The 20,489-nt window shown below is 34.4% G+C and overlaps 1 protein-coding gene across 1 annotated transcript in view; it reads right to left on the minus strand.

The window, feature by feature from the left end:
- Positions 1–20,489, minus strand: part of LAMA2 (laminin subunit alpha 2) — an 886,276-nt gene that overhangs the window by 424,715 nt on the left and 441,072 nt on the right. Inside the window, exon 4 of the mRNA XM_064360706.1 lies at positions 4,234–4,476. Coding sequence (XP_064216776.1) covers positions 4,234–4,476 — 243 coding nt within the window. The remainder of the gene's footprint in view (positions 1–4,233; positions 4,477–20,489) is intronic.

The raw sequence follows: 20,489 nt of genomic DNA on the forward strand, positions 1-20,489 counted from the left end.
TTGGATTCCAGGACTGTATGGGTGGGACTTTGGTAATTCCCACACACGCTGGCTTGGACTCCAAAGACGGGCAGCATGGTAATGAGCATACACTGGAATTAAAGCAGCTGTCGTTGGGTTGTAGCACTGCTTTGAATCATCTGAATGCCCCAGAAATTTGAATCCCTGAAATTGAATTAAGATGATCCAGCTTTCCATTGCCTGGCAGTAGCATCAGAATATCCTCACAGGATGAAGACAATATACTAGCTCCCAAATTATTTCTACACATTCTCTTTCAAATACAACTTCTGTTATACAAAAATATCGGGCATATAAGAATGTAAAACAGCATAAAAAGAATCAGCTGATGAAAGACAATAAAATATATCCACAAAGGCCATATATTAGAATTATCAGACAAAAACTATTGAAAACAATTTTTACTTTATGCTTAAGGAGAATAAAAATAGAATATTGAAAATTTTAGTATAAATCATATTAGTAAATTAAAATTTTACTACAAATATAAAATTTCAAAGTAAAATGAGAAACAACTTCTATCTGAAAATGAACCAGATAAATTTAGAAATGGAAAAATAAAATAAATGAAATTAGGAATCCTATGAATAGTTTCAATAGCAATATTTACATAGCTGAGAAGAGAATTAATGAACTAGAAATAATCCAGAAGTAAATATCTATGATGAAGATACAGAAAGACAAAAAGACGAAAACTAAAGAAGAGAGTTTAAGAGACATAGTGTATACAGTAAAAAGTTCCAAGTCATTTTAAATTAGAATCATAGAGCAGAGGGAATGGGGAAGAAGCAATATTTAGAGAGGTTCAGAAAACTGAATAGTTTTCTGAACTGATGAAAGACATCACTCTGCAGATATGTAGAAAATAAAAAGGCACAATCTAGAGTAGCATTGTCCAGCAGATCTTTGTACAATAATGGCAATGTTCCATTCTGCCCAATCCAGTGTGGTGGCTGCTAGTCCCATGTGGCTATGGAGCACTTGAAATGTGGCTAGTGCAACAGAGGAACTAAATTTTAATTTAATTTGGATTAAGTGAAATTTAAATTTGAATTACCATGTATGGCTAGTGGCTATTGTAGCAGACTGTGAAGATCTGGAGCATCATAGTAAAACTACGGAAGAACAAAGATAAAGATAAAAATATTTAAAGAAATCAGAGAAAAGTCAGTCCAAAAGATAGTAATTACATAGCCGTATTCTCTACATCAGCAATGGAAACCAGAAAACAGTAAAATGTGCCAAAACAAAATAACTGCAAACCTAGAATTCTATATCTAATAAAAATATCCCTCAACAAGGAAGGTAAATTCTGTTATGTACTGAGTTTAACACATAGGCATTATTGGAGATGAATTTGTATATTGGCTTTGAGACATTTGAGATAAGAGTTGTTGCTGGTTTTTCTGTATTCTGAGAAGTTATCTTCTTAATGTGCCTTCTTCCACTGAAGCAAGGGGAGATTTATTGCTCTCTGTACACACTACTTTTGTAGTACTTATAGAATCATGTTTTATTTACTGGTTTATATTTGTTTCTCTTATTTGGCTGTCACTTCTCTGTAAAGTTTTGAACATAAACAACTAATAATTGTATTCCAGGGGTTATGTGAAAGCACATAATTTTAAAACTAAAGCTGATGAGTGAGATTTATTTCACAGCCACTTCATCTGGAAAATGTTATAGAGACAGGCATCAAAAACTTTTAGAATATCCTCAAATATTGTATGATAGCCAAACTATATTATTTTAGAAAATACCATGCTGCCTTAGAACGATTTGGGCATTGAACTAATTCATCTATTAAATAAATTTAATCCCAGAGAGATTAGATCATTTGACCAAGGTCCCACAAATAACAGGAACCAGTACCAGAATCCAGGTCTTCTAATTCCATGTGTGTTTTTCTATGCCATGATATCTCAGAATTAAGATTCTTTCTACTTACATTGGATCCAGTAATACTATATCTCCTCTTAACAATTTTTAAGTTTAGCAATTGTCAACTTTTAAAAATCAGCCTCTAGTCTTTACCAGATTATGATGAAATATTAGAGAGAATCAGAGACCTCAATTATTATTTCAGTTCTATTATCATTAAGCTGAGAGTCTTGGAGAATATCACTTGTCTATTCAAAAAAGTAACATATTCCACAAAATAAGCTATATAAAATGAACAGATAGTCTAAGAGAGGTCTGAATTTAATTCTTATTCTTCATTCTTCTCATTCTATTTCAAATATTTTAAATTACTTTCTGTTCCTTATTTCATTCACTTCCCTATGCAGATGTAAGTAAACATGTCACAGAGATAGTTCAGTCAGTTGCTCCTAATAGTTACCATCATTGAATAGTTTTTAGTAAGTGTTGTCTAGGAGTGAAAACAATATAGCCAATTAAAGAAACTAACTAATTAACACATCTTTTTGTTTCATATTGGCAGGCTGATTTGTTCTAAAGAATGGAGAACCATCATTAATTAAGGGAGAGAATGGGAGGGTATATGCTTGTGACATGTATGTTACATATCTGCCTAGGTGTATTCTATATTGCTTAATGAATTTCTGAATTGAATCATGTTAAAGGTGTAGAATAGTCTTAAAATATTAGAGAATTATTAGTCTTGGGCAAACTGAATCTAGGATAAAAAATAATAAAAATTCAACTCAGATATACTCTTTCTGCACTCCCTACTCCCATATCCTCAGGCCAAACTGGCCAGGAATTGGATGCCTCTAGGCACAAAGCAGGTTGAACAGCTGTTTGACTCACTGCATTTGAGTCCTTGTCATTTGGCAGATTGAGATCTCTGCTGAGAGCACCATTTGGAATGTTTTTCCCCAAAACTGGTATTTTTGAACATGGAATTTGAAATATAGTGAAGCACTGGTATACATTAAAATAATAATAGTGCCTAATGAGAGTCTGATAGATTTATGTCAAAAAGCTAATTTTCTGTAGAAGTGTTTAGAGATAACCCTGGATTGGCTGGGGTGGGCATGACAGAATGTGAATAGGGGTTTTCTAAAAACATGAATATAAAAGATGACACTGGCTTCAGATGTGTGGACTATTTGGGAAAGAATATTAGACATGAATATCAATGGAGATGTACATAATTAGGTAGGATGAAAGGAGGTAGGTCACATATACTAAAGAGAGACAAGTTAGAGAAATATCCTAAAGAAGTATTGAAGAATCCAAGAGGGTTACTAAGTCAACGTTTGGGTACTTGAGAGAAGACTAATAATAAAAATAATAGTAGTAATGATTATTATTTCCTTAATGGCAGCAAAACAATAAAAATAGCACTTATTGAGTACTTGGTATGCATTTCAGCATTGTTCTAATGCTTTAAATATAATAATGCATTTATTCTTCTTGACAATTATATGAGGTAAGAACTATTGTCATTATTCCTGATTTATGGGCAATGAAACTGAGGTACAGAGAATTTAAGTAACTGGATCAAGAACATACAACTAGGCTGGAAAATAGAAAACACACACACACACACACACACACACAAACTACACACAACTAATAAGAACTGAAGCCATTGTTAGAATACATGGCTTAAAATCAATGAATGAATCTAAACTCTTAAACACAGGATGAAAGACACTGGAGAAGTGGAACATATTTGAACTAAGCATATAAACTAGCTTGCACATCACTGAGAACCTAAGATTTCCTGCACATTACCATTCCACAAAGCCTGACCCAGGGAAGAAACCCCACTGTAGTCCTATGTGATGACAGCAAGAAAACATCAAAAGATGGAAAGAATTACTTTTCATTCGAGTCTTTCATGTGGATTACATTTCTTCACAAATTCATTTCTTTTGTCTCCATCTTCAGACCAGAGGACACACAAATGTAGGGCCACCTTTAAGGTCTCCAATCCTTCTCTAATCATCAGCAATCCTCATTGTGGAGAAAGTCTCTTTATATGTAAAATTAATCATTGACTTTCCAACTTAAACCTATTTCCTCTTCTCTGATCTTTACTGGAGATTGGAGACACATGAAGGTAGTTAAAATTCTAATCACCTCGGGTTTTCCTTTTTTATTTAATAACTCATTTAAATGTACTTTTGCCAAATCCTATTTTAAAATCTCCCTGACATTAATTACTGATATATATTCAGGTCTTTTTGACAGGCCTATTTCACCTTAAATGTGCTTAAATGGTGAGTTTTCTCATCTTACCTCTCCATTTTCTAAGGGGTGTATCTTGGAGTAAAACGAAGTGCAGATGACCTCATCGTCTTTGGCATATGACGGTGGCCCAGTGCGAGGATAAATATTGTAAAGGGTTAGGCACTCTGTGTCCGTCACAGCATGATACTGCCAGGGCCTGTATTCAACATCATCAAGAGAGCGTTCCAAAATCCAGTTTCCAGGCCGTGGGGAGTTAGCTGCCTTCACAATCACATATGCAATCTGGAACACCTAGGGAAGAATAACAACAACAATAACGTTGAATTCCCAAATATTCTCATCATTTGATATCAAATGGAAGTCTAAATGCTACAGTAGATTTTATTTCAGATCTTATTCTATAATCCTATAATGTTCTATTACAGGTTCATATTTAATAACTTTTTTGCTAAGAAGTGATGTTTTGTTTTGACAACCATGGGTTTAAAAGAAATGGATTAAGACTGGAGTTTGGTTTTGTCACAGCTCATTGTCAATATTTCACCTCATTTTTAAAGTTCCATTATAATCATTACCACTCAAAGCATTTGTTAATATTACATACCAATTTACTCACCTTAATATGTTAAAGACTATGAAATACAAGTCAGAAATTCCCAGTGTGAATAGTGCCTGACAGTTTAGAAAACACATTTGTTTATATCACATAATCCTCAAAATAGTGCCATTTAGATGGAGTTAGTATGGTACAGCAAAAACAATATAAACACATTCCTATGTTCAGATTGTGGTTCTAGAATTGTGGCAATAAAGCCTCAATAAATGTCCATTCCTCTACATCCCAAAATAGAAAGCAATGGAGGAGAAATTTCAGTGTTATGAAGACAACTGAGTGAACCTGAAACATACTAAATGAAGGGTTTCTGTACCTTCTCTTTACAAAAGGTAAACATGCAAGAAAAGGAGTGAAATAAAGAGGTGTTACCGTCAACAGAGTGACAATGGAGAGGAATATGGCAATGCTCTGTTTACACATTTGAATAGAATTTGAAGATGTAAAACAAGAAACATCCTGTATTTCTTGAGGTAGTGCATATCTGTGTCTTTACCAATGTAGTCCAAAATATAGTGCAGAAACATTATTGAATGACATTTATGTACAATGTTCTAGGTAGAAAGACAAATACAAATTAGTTTGAATTACTATCCCATCATCAATGGGTTGTTAATACATTGTAATAATGAGACATATGAAAAGTGCTATATTAATAAAACACTATGCTATGTTCTTGACTAGTAAATGTATGAAGTATGAGAGCTTGGCAGCTCTAAGCTCTAAGTGGATGGGGTCACTGGAGGGGCACAATTGGGAGGACAGGCTCACTACAATGTGATTAACAGGCCTGCTGAGCTGCAGAGGGAATCCTCAAAGGGATGCTCTAGAAATGAATTGTATCTGCTTTATAGTTTTGACATGGTAGCTCATGCATACATGTATAGGACCTATGGTATGCCCTAAGGGACTAGATTTAAGAATATAAAAAGTTGTTATGGAATGGGGAAATACAGGTGGCTCTGATGCTAGTCCTTCGAGATCTTTACTTGAATGTAGGCACGCTTGAGAGCAGTGGAAAGGAAATCAGCCATCAAATGAGTCAAAGAAGGGTTAGTATTAGCCTTTTAGGCACAGCTGTGGAACAACTAACTAATGGATAAAATATTGAAATGCTTCCGTATTTGTTGACAAATCACTGTGGCCCAACCTCCCAAATGCCTCCTCTTCACTGAGAACATCTGATTGACCACAGCATAGCAAGGACAGCCAAGATATTTGTTCTGAGGGGTTCTGCATTTGAGCATTCCATTTTATTGAGTATCACTGCAGGTGGAAATACTGATGAATTTATATTTACAACGGCTTATAGATAAGCATAACTGCAGATGGACATACTTATGTATGTGCCTACAACTGCTTGAATATGCCAAGACATTTTGGGAAAGGAAATATGTGAACATATGAAAGCTGCTACCTTTATGAGTCAAGGAAAAATTAGGACTTTTATTTTCCATCCTGTATTCTGCTATATTTTTCGTATGAACATAAATGTTTTACTTTTAAATAAAATTATCTTTAAAATAAAGACAAAGTAAAATAAGTCACAGAGAAAGGGAAAAAGTGGGAGCAAAATAGAAATAGATGTTACATCAACCATTATAAAAGATATTTGCTACTTATGCATTTTTAGGTATTATTCATAAGGAATTGTTTCTTAGTTCATATTGAACAACTCATCACATAGAATTTCTTTATATAGAAATTCACCAAGAAACATACCAATTGATTAATCTTATAAAATGCACAGATAGAGTTGTCTCTGCTATAAAATATGAAACCTCCCAGGTTCAAGCAATTCTCCTGCCTCAGCCTCCCAAATAGCTGGGATTACAAGCATGTGCCATTGAATCCAGCTATTTTTTTTTTTTTTCTTTTTTGTATTTAGTAGAGATGGGGTTTCACCGTGTTGGTCAGGTTGGTATCGAACTCCTAACCTCAGGTGATCCACTTGCCTCAGCCTCCCAAAGTGCTGGGATTACAGGCGTGAGCCACCACACCTGGCCAGCTTTTACATCTTTAACCCATTTACCATTAGAAAAAAAAAAAGTACAGCTCGCTGCCAGCTTTCATTTAATTTTACATAAACACGTTCTTTGAAGCTGAAGCAAATCTAACTGATTTTCAAGGTGAAAATAAAATATAAAACTGTTCTTAGTTATTTCTAAACAAAACTTATCTCTTATTCTAATGTAACAGAAATGTATATGGTGATCAGAATTTAATAATATTTTTATGTAGGAATGCTACATTTTCCAGGATCTGACATTTTCAGCAATCAAGAATTACTATTATTTCGTTTATAGAAATACTACTACCAAAACAGAATGCTATAAACAGAAGATGTCTTTTGTTTCCAAAGTCAATATACTAGAAAAATGCAAAAAATAATAATAAAAGTGAAATACGTCATGGCAAACATTGGGGATAAGGTTAGAATAGTAATCCACAAGTTATCTTGGGGTAAACACTGCAGCCACAAGTGCTGCCAGAGAGTATTCTTGGAGCAAACAAGAAATGGGTTAAAGATGCTATATTCCTTATTATAATTCTTCTGAAATGGTGGGCATTTGATATTGATTACATTTAGCTGAATAGCCAAAATCACTGTAACGTGCTTCCATGTTACGGTTATGAGTTTAACACTGAGCTTTTCTGTTTGTTAGAGCTTGAATCCCAGTTAGTATATTTTGTAACCTGCAGGAACTAAGGCATACATTCCTGGAGTGTTTTTCCTATTAGGTCTCTGTCAGCTGAGAAAATTGCTTAAACTCTTTTACCCTCTGTTGTCCATTGTTTCTTTTCTAAAGACACAACCAGGGAAGAGATAATGAGATAATGAATACAAAATACTGCATGCTCTTGTGAAAGAGAGAATCTATATAAATATTTCAAGTGAGACTGTTTCCTTCCAGAAGAAAAAAAACATAAAAACATAGAGATATTTTTTAAAGATATAAAATAAAAAGAGAGATAACAAAGCATATTAGAGATCACAGGTATTCAATAAGAAAAATAAGACTACACTAAGGTTATGGATAAAGAACTTTGCTTAGAAAGCACTCAGCATGCAAATATGAAACAAGGCCAAGTTCTCATGCAGCTACAATATGGATTTATGACTTCATAGCTCCTGTGTTGGCTCTGGAATAATAGATAAAAAATAACCCATGAAGAGAAGTTCTACTAGAGACCCCACAGACTCATTCTATAATTCAACATAAGAGCCGCAGTAAGTGACATGGAAAAGCAGTCACTGCCTTAGAGTACACTGAATGAGTCCGATTTCAAAACAGTATCCCTTTTTCATTTATTTTCTATGGGTTCTTTCACATTCCATGCAAAATTAATTAAATTTGTTGGCATGGAATTTCTTTTGGACTTCTTAAATGACTTGAAAGTCAGGTAGTTTTTTAGTAAACTTTTAAAATATAGTAAATAGCCTTATTAAAAATGTAATAAATAGCAGTATTCTTAGCAGGCTTTAGAGAATAACTGTAAAAATTTTAACAGTGATTTTCTAAGTACTGTACTCCAAATATTTAACAGCCCTAATAAAATAACTCTCTAATGTTATCTATCCTACTTTTATTAACTGTGTCTTGTTTTCATTATAAAGACTCTTCAAAATCAGTAGTTATAATACCTCATTTCCAAACAATTAACCCCCAACCCCAATCTGTTCTCGTGTACAGCAAGGAAAGCAAATACCCCATTTATAAGTATTAAAATGCTATGACTGCTAGGGTTTGAGGAACCTAAGATAAGATCTCATGATACCCAAGTATTTTTTCTGTTGAAGGGCACTTGCTACAAAGTTGATGTCTTTAAAAGAATCCCAAACAACTTTAAAAACAATACCAAGTGTTTGACAATTTACGTAACAAAGGGAACTTTCTATTTCATATTCCATTTGTTACTCATTTGCATGTCATCTAACAAAATATCATTTAATTAATGATGTAGCATTGAATTAGATGTTTCTTCTATAAAAAGAAGAGTATTAAGAACTTGATCTCATTTAGTGTGGAAAGGGAGAATAGGGGCTTTCTAAAGAATCCTTTAGTCTTAAAATAATAAGCAATGTATGATGATCATCCCATAGAGTTATGCTTTCCAATCTTTTTAATATCATGGCTAAGATAACATGATATTTGTACAGCACTGGGGTTTTTACCAGTGCTTAGGAACCCTCATAGCCTGAAGTGAACAGCCCAGGAATTCTGGTTACTCTAGACCCTGCCCTGCAGCTGAATATCTTAGCTCATCTATACCTGTGTCAGTAAGTCTGAAAATCAGAAGCGGTATCTAGTACATGTGTTGCTAGGTCTTGATTTAAAAAAAAAAAAAATCCTCTACTATGATTCTCAGGAACCTATTGTATCCCAGATCCTTTGTCCCCAGAAGACTGACACATCTAAGAAATGCTACTAAAGAGTATTGTGTTTGGAGATTTACTGAGACTTTTGCACATCACTGTCACACAGTTAAGAGAGTTCAGCCAATGTGTGATTGTGTAATGATGTAATAAGCCCATAGGACTTATGCTTCCTTAGGCCGATTCCACATAAGCCATAAAAATATTAATGAAGGACACTCTCCATGGAAGACAGTGCTTTATCTTTCTCATAGGACTTGAATTACTCTCTTCTATTTCTTCTTTCTAAATCTCTCAAGAGAACAGCATGTCTTTCTAATTTCTGCTCAATGTTCAGCTCTGCCTCCTTCCCACATTGCTATCTGTCCATGAACTTCCCATAGCAAATTTGTGTACATGGAACAAAAATGCTTCACTTCTAAAGAGGCTCTGCACTTTTCTAGTATGTGCTCTTGCCCGTTATGAATTTTAACATTTCCATGTACTGTGATACTATCTCTAATATATATGGAAAGCTCGTCTGTACTCTCAGTTCTAATAGTGTGTTTCCCAAATTCTCCTATTTATCCAAATAGGAATGGTGGTTTTCATTAACTGATGATAGTTATACAATATCAGAACCAGAAAGGATCATAGACATCATATTTTCAAGCTTAGTATCCATTGGAATAATCTGGGACTCTTTATAGAACTGCAGGTAATGTCTCTCTGAGTTGACACATGTAGCCAATGCGATTATCAGGTCTTCCCCCCTGACTGTAAAGAAAAAAGAAAAAAAAGAAAATAGAAACCAATAACAAGAAAAGGATGAGAAAGGTTTAGCACTTTTCCTGAAGGTCTATGGTGAGTTGCAGAGGAAGGAGACCAGAGGTGATGGCCTAAAGTACTAAGTGGCTACAGCAGGAGAAAAGTCTAGAACCTCACAGAGGTAGGTCTGATGAAAGCAGAGGTGAAAAGTGGGCTAAAGTGGAGAATGTAAGGAAAGTCTGTATACAACAGAGGATTCACTCGAAGCCCCATCCCCACCTAAGCCACACAGAACCTGGCTCTGACTCCATAACAAAAACATCAGGCAATCTCAGAATATTAGTTGTTCACTATCATCTTAAAAATTCCCTGAAGAGATCATTACACAGATTCTGACAGTGTTACATCTGAACTTGTTTAAGTCAAGCTCCAATGAGAAAAGTTTTTAAATGATGTTTTAAACTTAAAAACATTAATGTGGAAATATATCTAATTATTATTTTCTGTGTGAGTTTTATGTCCCCTTATAATTTTACATTTCCTTCAATAAAGCTAGAAAAATGTGAGGAGTCAGGAGGAGCTTGTCCACCCATATTTTCTATCTTGAGGTAAATTTACTTCAAATACTTTCATATAGTGAAATGACTTAATATTGTCACTGGATTATTAAGTGCAACCCATTTATCAGTTCTCCTACCCCTACCCCTGCAAGTGTGTACTGCAATTGCTAAGCATGAAATGCCTGAAGTTGCAGTAAGCAAACAGGCTATTTCACCTCAGGGTAACTGGCTCTTATGTTATAAGAGGAAAAGAAACACTCTGCCCTCAATTAAAACAGACTTTTTATACTCACATTAAACTCATGTGAAATTAGCATATTGGAAAATGAATTATGCTACCACCCCAGAATTCCTAAGAAATAATAATCTAACTGGATGACTAATGATAATCCTTTGAAGAGTACATTTTCAATTATTTGTTGAAATTGTTTTTCAAAAGGGTTTAAATCAATGCCTAACTCTTCAATGGACAGTATTTGAAGGACTTCTCTATCTCACTCTGCAAAAAAGCAAATCTCAGAGTCTAGCTCTGAAAAACAGCAAGAGTTATTTTCAATTTTCCCTAAGAGAATATATAAATATAATGCAATTTCATTTTTTTCATGAAAATGTTAGTTTTTTTCCCTTAATGCTGAACAACCTGATTATAAATGTGATTTGGAAGAATTTTAACAAGCAATAATAAGCAAGAAAACCCTGAGATGGAAGAGCAATGAATGATGGGATTTATTGTTAAATGAAAAAAGCAACATGGAGTAAACTGCTACAGTATACAGGATGCTACGGTTTACTACAAGGTTCACTGGGTATAGTTTACTATGCAGTTTACTATGAAGGGGGCCCCCATAAAATGATGGATCTGTGGCCATTAATGCTGATCGATGACCACAAACACCCAAAAGAGAGATACACAGATATTTTCTGCAGTATGATGGAAGCACACAGCACCATCTATAAAGTGGTTGTGCCAAAAATGTGAACCCTGAATCAGAGCAACTCTCTAAATTTACCTACCAGTTTTCAGGGAATACAGTAGTGGAGATATATGCAAACAGTACTACAGAAACCCTAAGTAGCAAAATGAAGGATGTAAGAAACACTATTGGACAAAGTGGTTTCTTAAAAAAAATAAGTTGCAAAAAATATATGATGTTATAGATTGAGAGACCTAGATATATCAAACAAATGTAGTATGTGACTTCATGTGAATCCTGATTCAACTGTTTTTAAAAAAACTTGGAAGCCAGTGTGATGAATTTGAATACTGACTAAATATTTGTTAATATTAAAGAAGCAGTAGTAATAGTATTAATTTTTAGATGTGACAATGGTTTCCTTTATAAAAGAACCTTATCCTTCAGAGATACATAATGAAGTAGTTATGGAGAGAGTAATACATATGGAAATTGCTTCCAAATAATCTGGAGGGGTGGAGTAGGATGTGGATGAATTGAAAACTGGTACAAGAGGGGCCCTGAGTTAATACTTATGGATGGGTGTTGGGTACATTTGAGTCCATTGTATTCTGTATATTTTTGTGTATATTTGAAAATTTGTATAATCAGAATAAAAAAGCTTACTAATATATCTCATTTTAATAAGCAAACGATTGGTTCCCTTTCACATAATATTACTACTACTGGTAATTTAGTGCTTGCTCTTACAGAGCAAATGTTTAATGCATTTTCTTAATTATCTTGATAAATGGTTAACTCTGCTTCTTACTGTGAATACACTGCATTCTGAGCTCAAGAAATATGCTTTAATAATTCTTTCAAATTAATTATCCTCTCTAAAGGGCATTGTTGGCTCATAAGGTCTCACAATTTTAGTCCAGTCTTAAGAAAACTAGTAACACGAGTGAGCAGAGTCCAAATTGGAATGAATAAGGTCCTCCCTTGGCTTATTAATGCATTTAGTACTCCATGCTTCATTAAGTTGCTATCATTTTTAACAATGTTAGCTGCAGGGAAAACCCAGGCAAGCATTTTCCTTGTCTTTAGCACTACCCTTGACATCTATTCTCTTCTCACATATTTCTCTCTCATTTGAAACAATCTATGGTTTCAAAAGATTGACCTGCCTCCTGTGACTAAGTCATTGGCACAGCATGGCTTTCACACCAGCTACTGGTAAAAGAGCAGGTAGGCTGAGTCCTCCATGGAACATGACAGTCCTTTCAATGAAACCATCACAGAGTACAACAATGGTGTGAATCACAGACAATCAGAAACATGACAGTTTAAAGTTGCCTTCTAAAAAATTTTTCGCCCTGGAGAAATACTGGGCATTGCCTTTGTTTTTTGTGCTTCTGTAGTTACCAACATAAGAGGAACCTACATATTCTCCAATTTACGATATTACACAGATAAACGAATTACTCTAGTTCAGAGAATTTGGGGAATAATGGCAAAGATTTGTAGTGATGGGAAGTGTTAGAAGTATAATGTTAACAGCATAGAATTACAAATCAAAGACAGAAGAAACTTTCTGATCTTGGTTCATGAATTCTTTCAGCAGATCAGAGTCACTTAACACTTAGTCAATTTTAGCTATTGCAAATGAAATATCATCATCTATTTTCACGCTTATATATTGCCCTATTTTCTGATTCTTCTCTAGGGACTTTCTTAAGAGTAGCCTGTGTCCTCTGCCGTTTATTACTTTACCACTCCTTTTCTATTTAATCCCCTGCAGCCCATGCCTGACCTAATCACCCTATTACAATCACCCTCAAGAGTTATTAGTGACTTGGTTGCAAAATTCAGTCTTTTTCTCCATCATTATCTTTAAAGTATCCACAGATCTTGACTATGTTGTTCTCCTTTCTGAAACTTTCTTTAGAAAAGTGATATCTATTAATAATTTAGAGTATACAGCTCTTTGCCTACAATGGAAGATAAACAATGCCAGAGAAGAGAATGAAGATAGAAGGAGTGTTAGGAAGACATCTCTAACCTGAATTTCTCTCCAGCCCCTGTGTGTGTTCCCCTGCTGTGGTTCTTATTAGAGTTTTTGTTTCTTTGTTTGTTTTAACAAAGGTGTGTCCCAATGTTCTAGTTCCTAATAATCTTTTCCTTGGAGAAAATAACATTTTATTTGGGGCCTACTTTTTGTCAGGCACTTTATCACATAGAAATTTGTTCCTGTTAACAAGAACTCAAAGAGACAGGTAGTAACTGATTAGAAAATTGAAACAAAATAGGCTAGGTATGGTAGAGTGAACGATGGTCCCTCAAAGACCTCCATATTTAATTATTGGAACATGTGAATATGAACCTTTATATGGCAAACGGAACTTTGTAGATATGATTAAAAGACCTTGAGATAAAAGGATAATCCTGGTTAATCCCATGGGTTTAATATAATCATAAGTGTCCTTAAAAGTATAAGAGGGAAGCAAAAGAAGAGGTTAGGGTGCTACAATGGAGAATTAAACCTGTTTCTGGCTTTGAAGATGAAGGAAGGGGTCATGAGCCAAAGGATGCAGGTAGCCTGTAGAAACGGATTCTTCCAGCTTCCATCCTAAATGAATGAATTTTAGAAAATGAAGAGCCTCCAGAAAGAAATTCATTACTGCCTACACCTGAACTTTAGCTCAATGAGACTTGTATCAGACTACTAACCTATTAAACTGTGAGATAATAAATTTATGAGGTTTTAAGCCATTAAGTTTGTGGTAATCTGTTATGTTAACAATAGAAAAACAATATACTAGGTAACTTGTTCTGCTTCACCTGACTAGTAAGTTATGGAGCAACTTTATAGATCCAGTTTTGTCTACTTTTGCTTTTTGCGTAAAACCTTTCATGCCTATGAGTATTGTCAACTAACTTCTTTATACAGATATTTTCTATGTCGGAATTTCTAACCTAAAGTTATTCTCATGTCTCATTTTACATTTTAACTTAACAACTGAACCTTTCATATTGACAATTTCGTTTCATAATGAAGCAAGTTTGCCTTTATTTTACCACCAAAACTGTTGTAAGTTGCTAGCAGTAGAAACTACAGAATATAAATGTCTATATAAAAGATGCTCGGTTATTTTTAAAATTCAATTGAATAGATGATGAAAAATAGGATGGCACCTCTGAGATGGTTTAATGTACCTCTGCACATACCTAATGGATGAACATATCTAACCGATGCAACACTAATAAATAGAGATGCTGCAGCCCTCATTGATAGATGAGAAATTCTACCAAAATGACAATCTTAAATATTTCTAAATCACACATTCTTTCTCTAAAATGAAGGCTTGCAAAAGAGAGCATTCTGCCAACAGTTTTTCAAGCTAGCCTTTAGCCTTCACCCTAAAGTGGTGACCTCAATTGCCAATGAAGTGTGAAGAGTGTAAATGAAAGGAAAAAATGAGAAAGCAGCAGAACCTGATGTCATTCTGGATGTGATTTAAAAACAAGGATAGGAGATGACACTCATCTAACTGTATAGACATTTTCTCAAGATGCAGTGCCAGAAAAGTTAACAAATATTTCCGAAAAGCTACCGTTTTTTAAGAAGACATGATACAATTCTTACAAGAATCACCCTGCAAATTCTTCTCTTTGTATTTGCTCCCAGTATTTCTGAATTCGATACTAATCACATAATAATACAACTTCAGTAATGTCAGGTCAGAAATGATTAATGAAGTGCTGAGAGCTGGATTTCTGAAGCTCAGAAGGACCCGTGGAACTCACAATACTTACAGAACTCCTCTGTCCTCCTTATGCTGCAGTCAGAAAAATATGTTTTGCTGTTAGCAAGTTTGACACTCATGGTCCTTCCAGAGTTCCTCACATTAGCCTAACTGGTTGCACCAGAGTAAAAATCCTTTTTTAAAATAATGTTACCACTGGAGAAAATCAAATGTCTAGTTTAATCAAACTAGTACTCATGCTACAGGAGGAAAAAAAGAAAAAGAACTTTAAAAGTAACATGAGAACAGATGTCTAACATTAATATTTTTCCAATTCGACAGGTTGCAAGTGTCACAAAAAATCATGGTTATAGTTGTCCCCAAAAGGGTGAATAATTTTAGAGACTTTCTGTAATGTCAGGTGTCCTGCTATGAGCATTCAATCATCCCTTAACATGATTTGTAAAAGCCTTCACTAGAAAAGTCTACACACATTTCCATTTAAAGTTGGACAAAATGTCATGGAATTCTGATTCTGAAATCCCTATCCAATAAAACATTTAATAACAAAGTCTAGAAGCAAATCTTAGAAAGCAACGTATCTTTGGGAAACAGAAGTAGTATTTCACCAATATGGAATCAAATGCTTCCTCATTTATGATACCCAAGGGATAAAACAGAGTCTATGGGGCTTCCTGGGCAGTCTGACTGACTACAATTATTAAACAAATGGTAAAGCTGGGAGATCTACAGTAGCACAGCCTGACACTATAAACTGAATCCATGTGAACGTCAAAGAATGGATGACAGAACACCCATGCAATTCTACCATCAACATACATGTAAACAGATACCATAAAAATACTTTAATGAAGTGTTTCATTATGATGCCAAGACTCTGTTAAATCTAAACATACAGTGGATGGTTGTAAAATGATTGTAGCTATTAGCAAAGCTTTATTAGAGGTATAAAGAATGGAGGCTTTTTCTTATCCCAAGGTTTATGTCTGCAGTGAGTGTAAGAATGGTACTGCAAGTAGTGAAAAGAAACAGCAGGTGGTAAACACCGTTCACTTATTAAAAGCTGACGTTACATACATTTTGCATGGAGGGGACTTTTTTATTGTTTGCCTGTTCAGTATATTACACTATCAAATATCATCACTGATAGAAGTGAAGAACAACAGTATGACTTTTAAAATTCTTGAGTTAATCATTTCTTGTGTCTAGGTCAGAAACTTTAAAACTAGAATATAAGCCAAAAGAAGGTTATGATTTGAATTGTAGAAATTCTTAACATGAACAACATTTTAGAAATGTATCAAATGCTTCAAGTACGCAATGCACCAGACTAACTTCAGATCAGTTTTTGCAGCTTAAACATAAATGAAATTATTTAAATATGAAGAGAATACATTTAAATATCTACACTGTCAGTAATCTTTTTAAGGAGGTTGAAAAGAGAACATTCAAATGAGGCTTGAGGTGACTCTTCAATTAAGAAGTGAGGGAAGGAGAGTTGTACCTGCAGTCAAACCCACTTTGGCTAACATTACTCTCACCTTTGTTTTTTAATATATGTATTACAGATTTTAATATTCTGCATTTCCATATATATTTTAAAGACCACAGAGTAACATATTAACTTGTTCACTAATCCATTTATTTTACAAACATTATCAAGCAACACATTACTTATTGTGCCAGGCTTTAACTTAGCTGTTAATACAGAGTGGTAAAGAAAAATATGAACAGGCAATACACCGTGTTGCAGTTTGCACTGACTCTCAAAATCTAATTGTGTGTATCTTTTCTCGACTCCTTGTCCAATGACATTACATTGGTCACTTGAAATCAGTCATGAAGGGAGTATTTACACCATTGAAACTGGCTAACACTGTAAATCATGTTAATTTTTATTTTTTTAAATCCCCTGGAGAGAACCTTGTTTGCAATGGCAAACAAGGAAAACGAATACATAATACAATTTTAGGTAGTGGTTTCTATAACAGATGATGATCTTCTGAGAAGGTGACATTTGAGCAGTGACCTTAATGACTCAAGTGATGAAGCCATGTCAAGATCTTGGGAAACAGCATTTAAGGCAGAGAAAACAAGTATAAAGACCCTGATGCAGGAAGAAACTTGGCTCACCTCAAGAAAGTCAATGTGGCCAGAATGAAATAGGAACAACAGATTGTGGTCAGTTATGACACGGGAGAATCACCCAAGGGTCAGGTAATGTGGGCTGTACAGGATATAGCATGGATAGATTTCAGACTACATATATTGAGATGCCATTGGAGGACTTAGAGATTTAGAGCAGAGGGGTGATGATATCTAATGTATATTTTTAAAAGATTACTCTTGCTGCTGTTTGGTGAGTGGGCTGTAGAGAGGGGATGTGGAAACAGAGATACTAGATATGTGGTGATACTAGCGGCTCTGGTGAGAGAGATGTTGATGGCCTAGATAAAGATAATAGCAGTTCAGATAAGTGGTCAGATTCAGGGTATATTTTGTAGGTAGAGTTCGCAGGACCTGAATAAAAGGCAAGAAAAGAAAAGAACAGTCTAGGATGACTCCCAGAGTTTTTGTTTGTTTTCATTTGTTTCAACAACTGGCTTAAGAATGGTGCTATTCACTGAGAGAAGTGCATGTTTTGAGTAAGGGAATAAGGATTCTGTCTGAGCTGCAAATTTTTTGATGCACCATCAGGAAGACATTCAAGGGGACTTGCTGGTTGAGAGACAGTTGCTGTGTATTAAATGGGCTCTTAGGCAAGTTTCTTAACCTTTCCGTGCCTCTTATTTCCATCTGGACAATGGAAATAATCATATACTTCATAAAGTTGTGAGGATTACAAAATATAATACATATGAAATACCTAGATCAGTGTTTAGTCCATATTAAGCCTCATTAAATACTAGTTATTATAATCAGTAGTGATATTTTCACCTATTCCAGGTTGATTCATTAGATCTAAGTTATATACATTTTTTTTTGAGATGGAGTATCCCTTTGTCGCCCAGGCTGGAATGCAGTGGCACAATCTCGGTTCAAAGCAACCTCCGCCTCCCAGGTTCAAGAGATTCTCTTGCTTCAGCCTCCCAAGTAGCTGGAGCTACAGGCCCTTGCCACCATGCCTGGCTAATTTTTTGTGTTTTCAGTAGAGATGGGGTTTCATTGTGTTAACCAGGATAGTCTCAATCTCCTGACTTCATGATCCGCCTACCTTAGCCTCCCAAAGTGCTGGAATTACAGGTGTGAGCCACTGTGCTTGGCCCTAAATTATGCTCTTTATGTAATCTTGAAAAAGAAAGAACATCAGGTATCAAGTTGGCAAGAGAACCTACAACTATTCTGAAACTTTTAACAAAAAGAGAGACAAAGAGAAATTAGATTAGTGGATAAAAATCTTTAAATTAGAGGTAAAGTCAGCCTGGGCCTTCACTCCTATCTATTCTTAAAATTCCCCCACCAATAGTCATTTGATTTGGGGTTGTTTTTTGTTTGTTTGTTTTTCTTATTGTAATGAATAAAAAACAAGATTGCAAATGCAATGGCAGTGTGCTTTCAATTTTATTTAATTATTGATAGAAATGGATCCCTTGGTTTGAAAGGCAACACTGTGGGCTCTCATGATATTGGCTGACACCATAAAGTCAGTGGTGTTCCCTGAGCTTCTGCTAGCTGTTCTGTCTCGCTTATCTTACGCTAGAATTTCAGGGAGTCCACAATTCCAAAGAAGTCTTGGAAGCAGGAAAAATAGTCTATGAGATCATATGTTTGCAATTTAATTTTTAAATAACTAAGTGTCAAATATTATGCAGTTACATGGGGATGTTCCAGTTAAAAAAACAGAATACGATATAATATCCAGTTAAAAAACAGAATTTACAGTTTATCTTTATGAGTGTGCTGCCCATTTTACATGTATGTATTTGTGTATACACGTTTGTGCATGTGTGTGTGTGTGTGTGTGTGTGTAGAGGAGAACTAGAAGGAAAAAAACCCAAATGTTAATGGTGTTAACTATTTTTTATATGAAAAATCAGAATCCTTATGAAAAATTTTATAGAAAAAAATCTGTAAATATAGCTATGCTTGTAATAAAACCTAGATTAAAATCTCAAGATGTATATGGAGAAAACAATCAATAGGAAAGTACCAATAGAAAAACCAAATCTTTCAAGAATACAATTTAAAAGCATTCATTTTAAAGCACACTGAAAACAGTAAAAGGTAAAGAGATAAAGAGAAAGCTGTTTGATGAAATATACTTTTACATAAGCATGTAGTTCACTAATAAAGTTGGAATTCCAAGTTTTAATAAAAATCAAGAGAATTAAAACTAGTCTCAATATATTCAATATCCAGAGAGGCTATAAAGATATGGTTTTTCTCAGGAAACCAAAAATACAGATAAATTTTTAAAGGACTGTGAATAAATTAGAGTCCTATTTTGTTACCGTTCAGAATATCATATACTTCATTGAATTCCCAAAACAGAATCCTCACATTATGCAATCAATAGAGAAACATACAAATGTTTATTGAAACTTTTGGAAAATTGAAAATGGGCTCCTACTGGAGAACTCGCATGTTATACCTTTATTGGATTTTTAAAATATTCAGATCACAAAAAAAATTTCCTTTGAGTGGTTGGATTGTCAATTTATACTATTCTTGATCAGAGAATAACTTCTGTAATATTATTGTAGTGGAGTGAGAGAATAAAATTAAGAAAGTAATGTTATAGTAGCAGAGACAGGAAAGCTCAGAGATGAGAAAATTGAGCAAGGTAATGCATTTACTCAATATCTACTCATTGGTTACCTATTATATGCCAGTCACCATTATACACTTAGGTACCGGAAAAAGTAATAAAAATATGCAAAAGGATTACCAAGAACTCATATGGTCCTACATTTAAATAGGATAATACATCATTTCTACCGGCTTTTAATCCAATTATCCAGCAGTAACTTCATTTCAAGCGTAAAATGTTGTTTCATTAAAGTTCTCAATAGGTTTTTAGGAATATTTTGATTGTTATATATTACTTAAAAACCCAGATGTTTGACATATAAATTAAACAAGTTTCTGATAAACAGTTTTTAATAGCAAGTTTTTTAGCATTTTCCACATTGATAATGATAAAAAAGCATGTGATTTCTTGTGTTTAAAAAATATCCTTATTTTCTATCTTCAGAAATGTTTCTTCCATAAAATTTGGAGTATTGAATTCATTTAATGCTTACAAGTAATAAGAACTTTAAATCCTATGTTGATACTTAAACATTCAGGCAGGTATTTCTTGTGATTACTGAGAGAAGTTAAATGTTCTTCCTTAGGAAAATC

Source organism: Aotus nancymaae, unplaced genomic scaffold (genome assembly GCF_030222135.1).
Source record: "Aotus nancymaae isolate 86718 unplaced genomic scaffold, 86718_ANA_hifiasm-v0.15.2.pri h1tg000040l, whole genome shotgun sequence".
Classification (NCBI taxonomy): Eukaryota; Metazoa; Chordata; class Mammalia; order Primates; family Aotidae; genus Aotus; species Aotus nancymaae.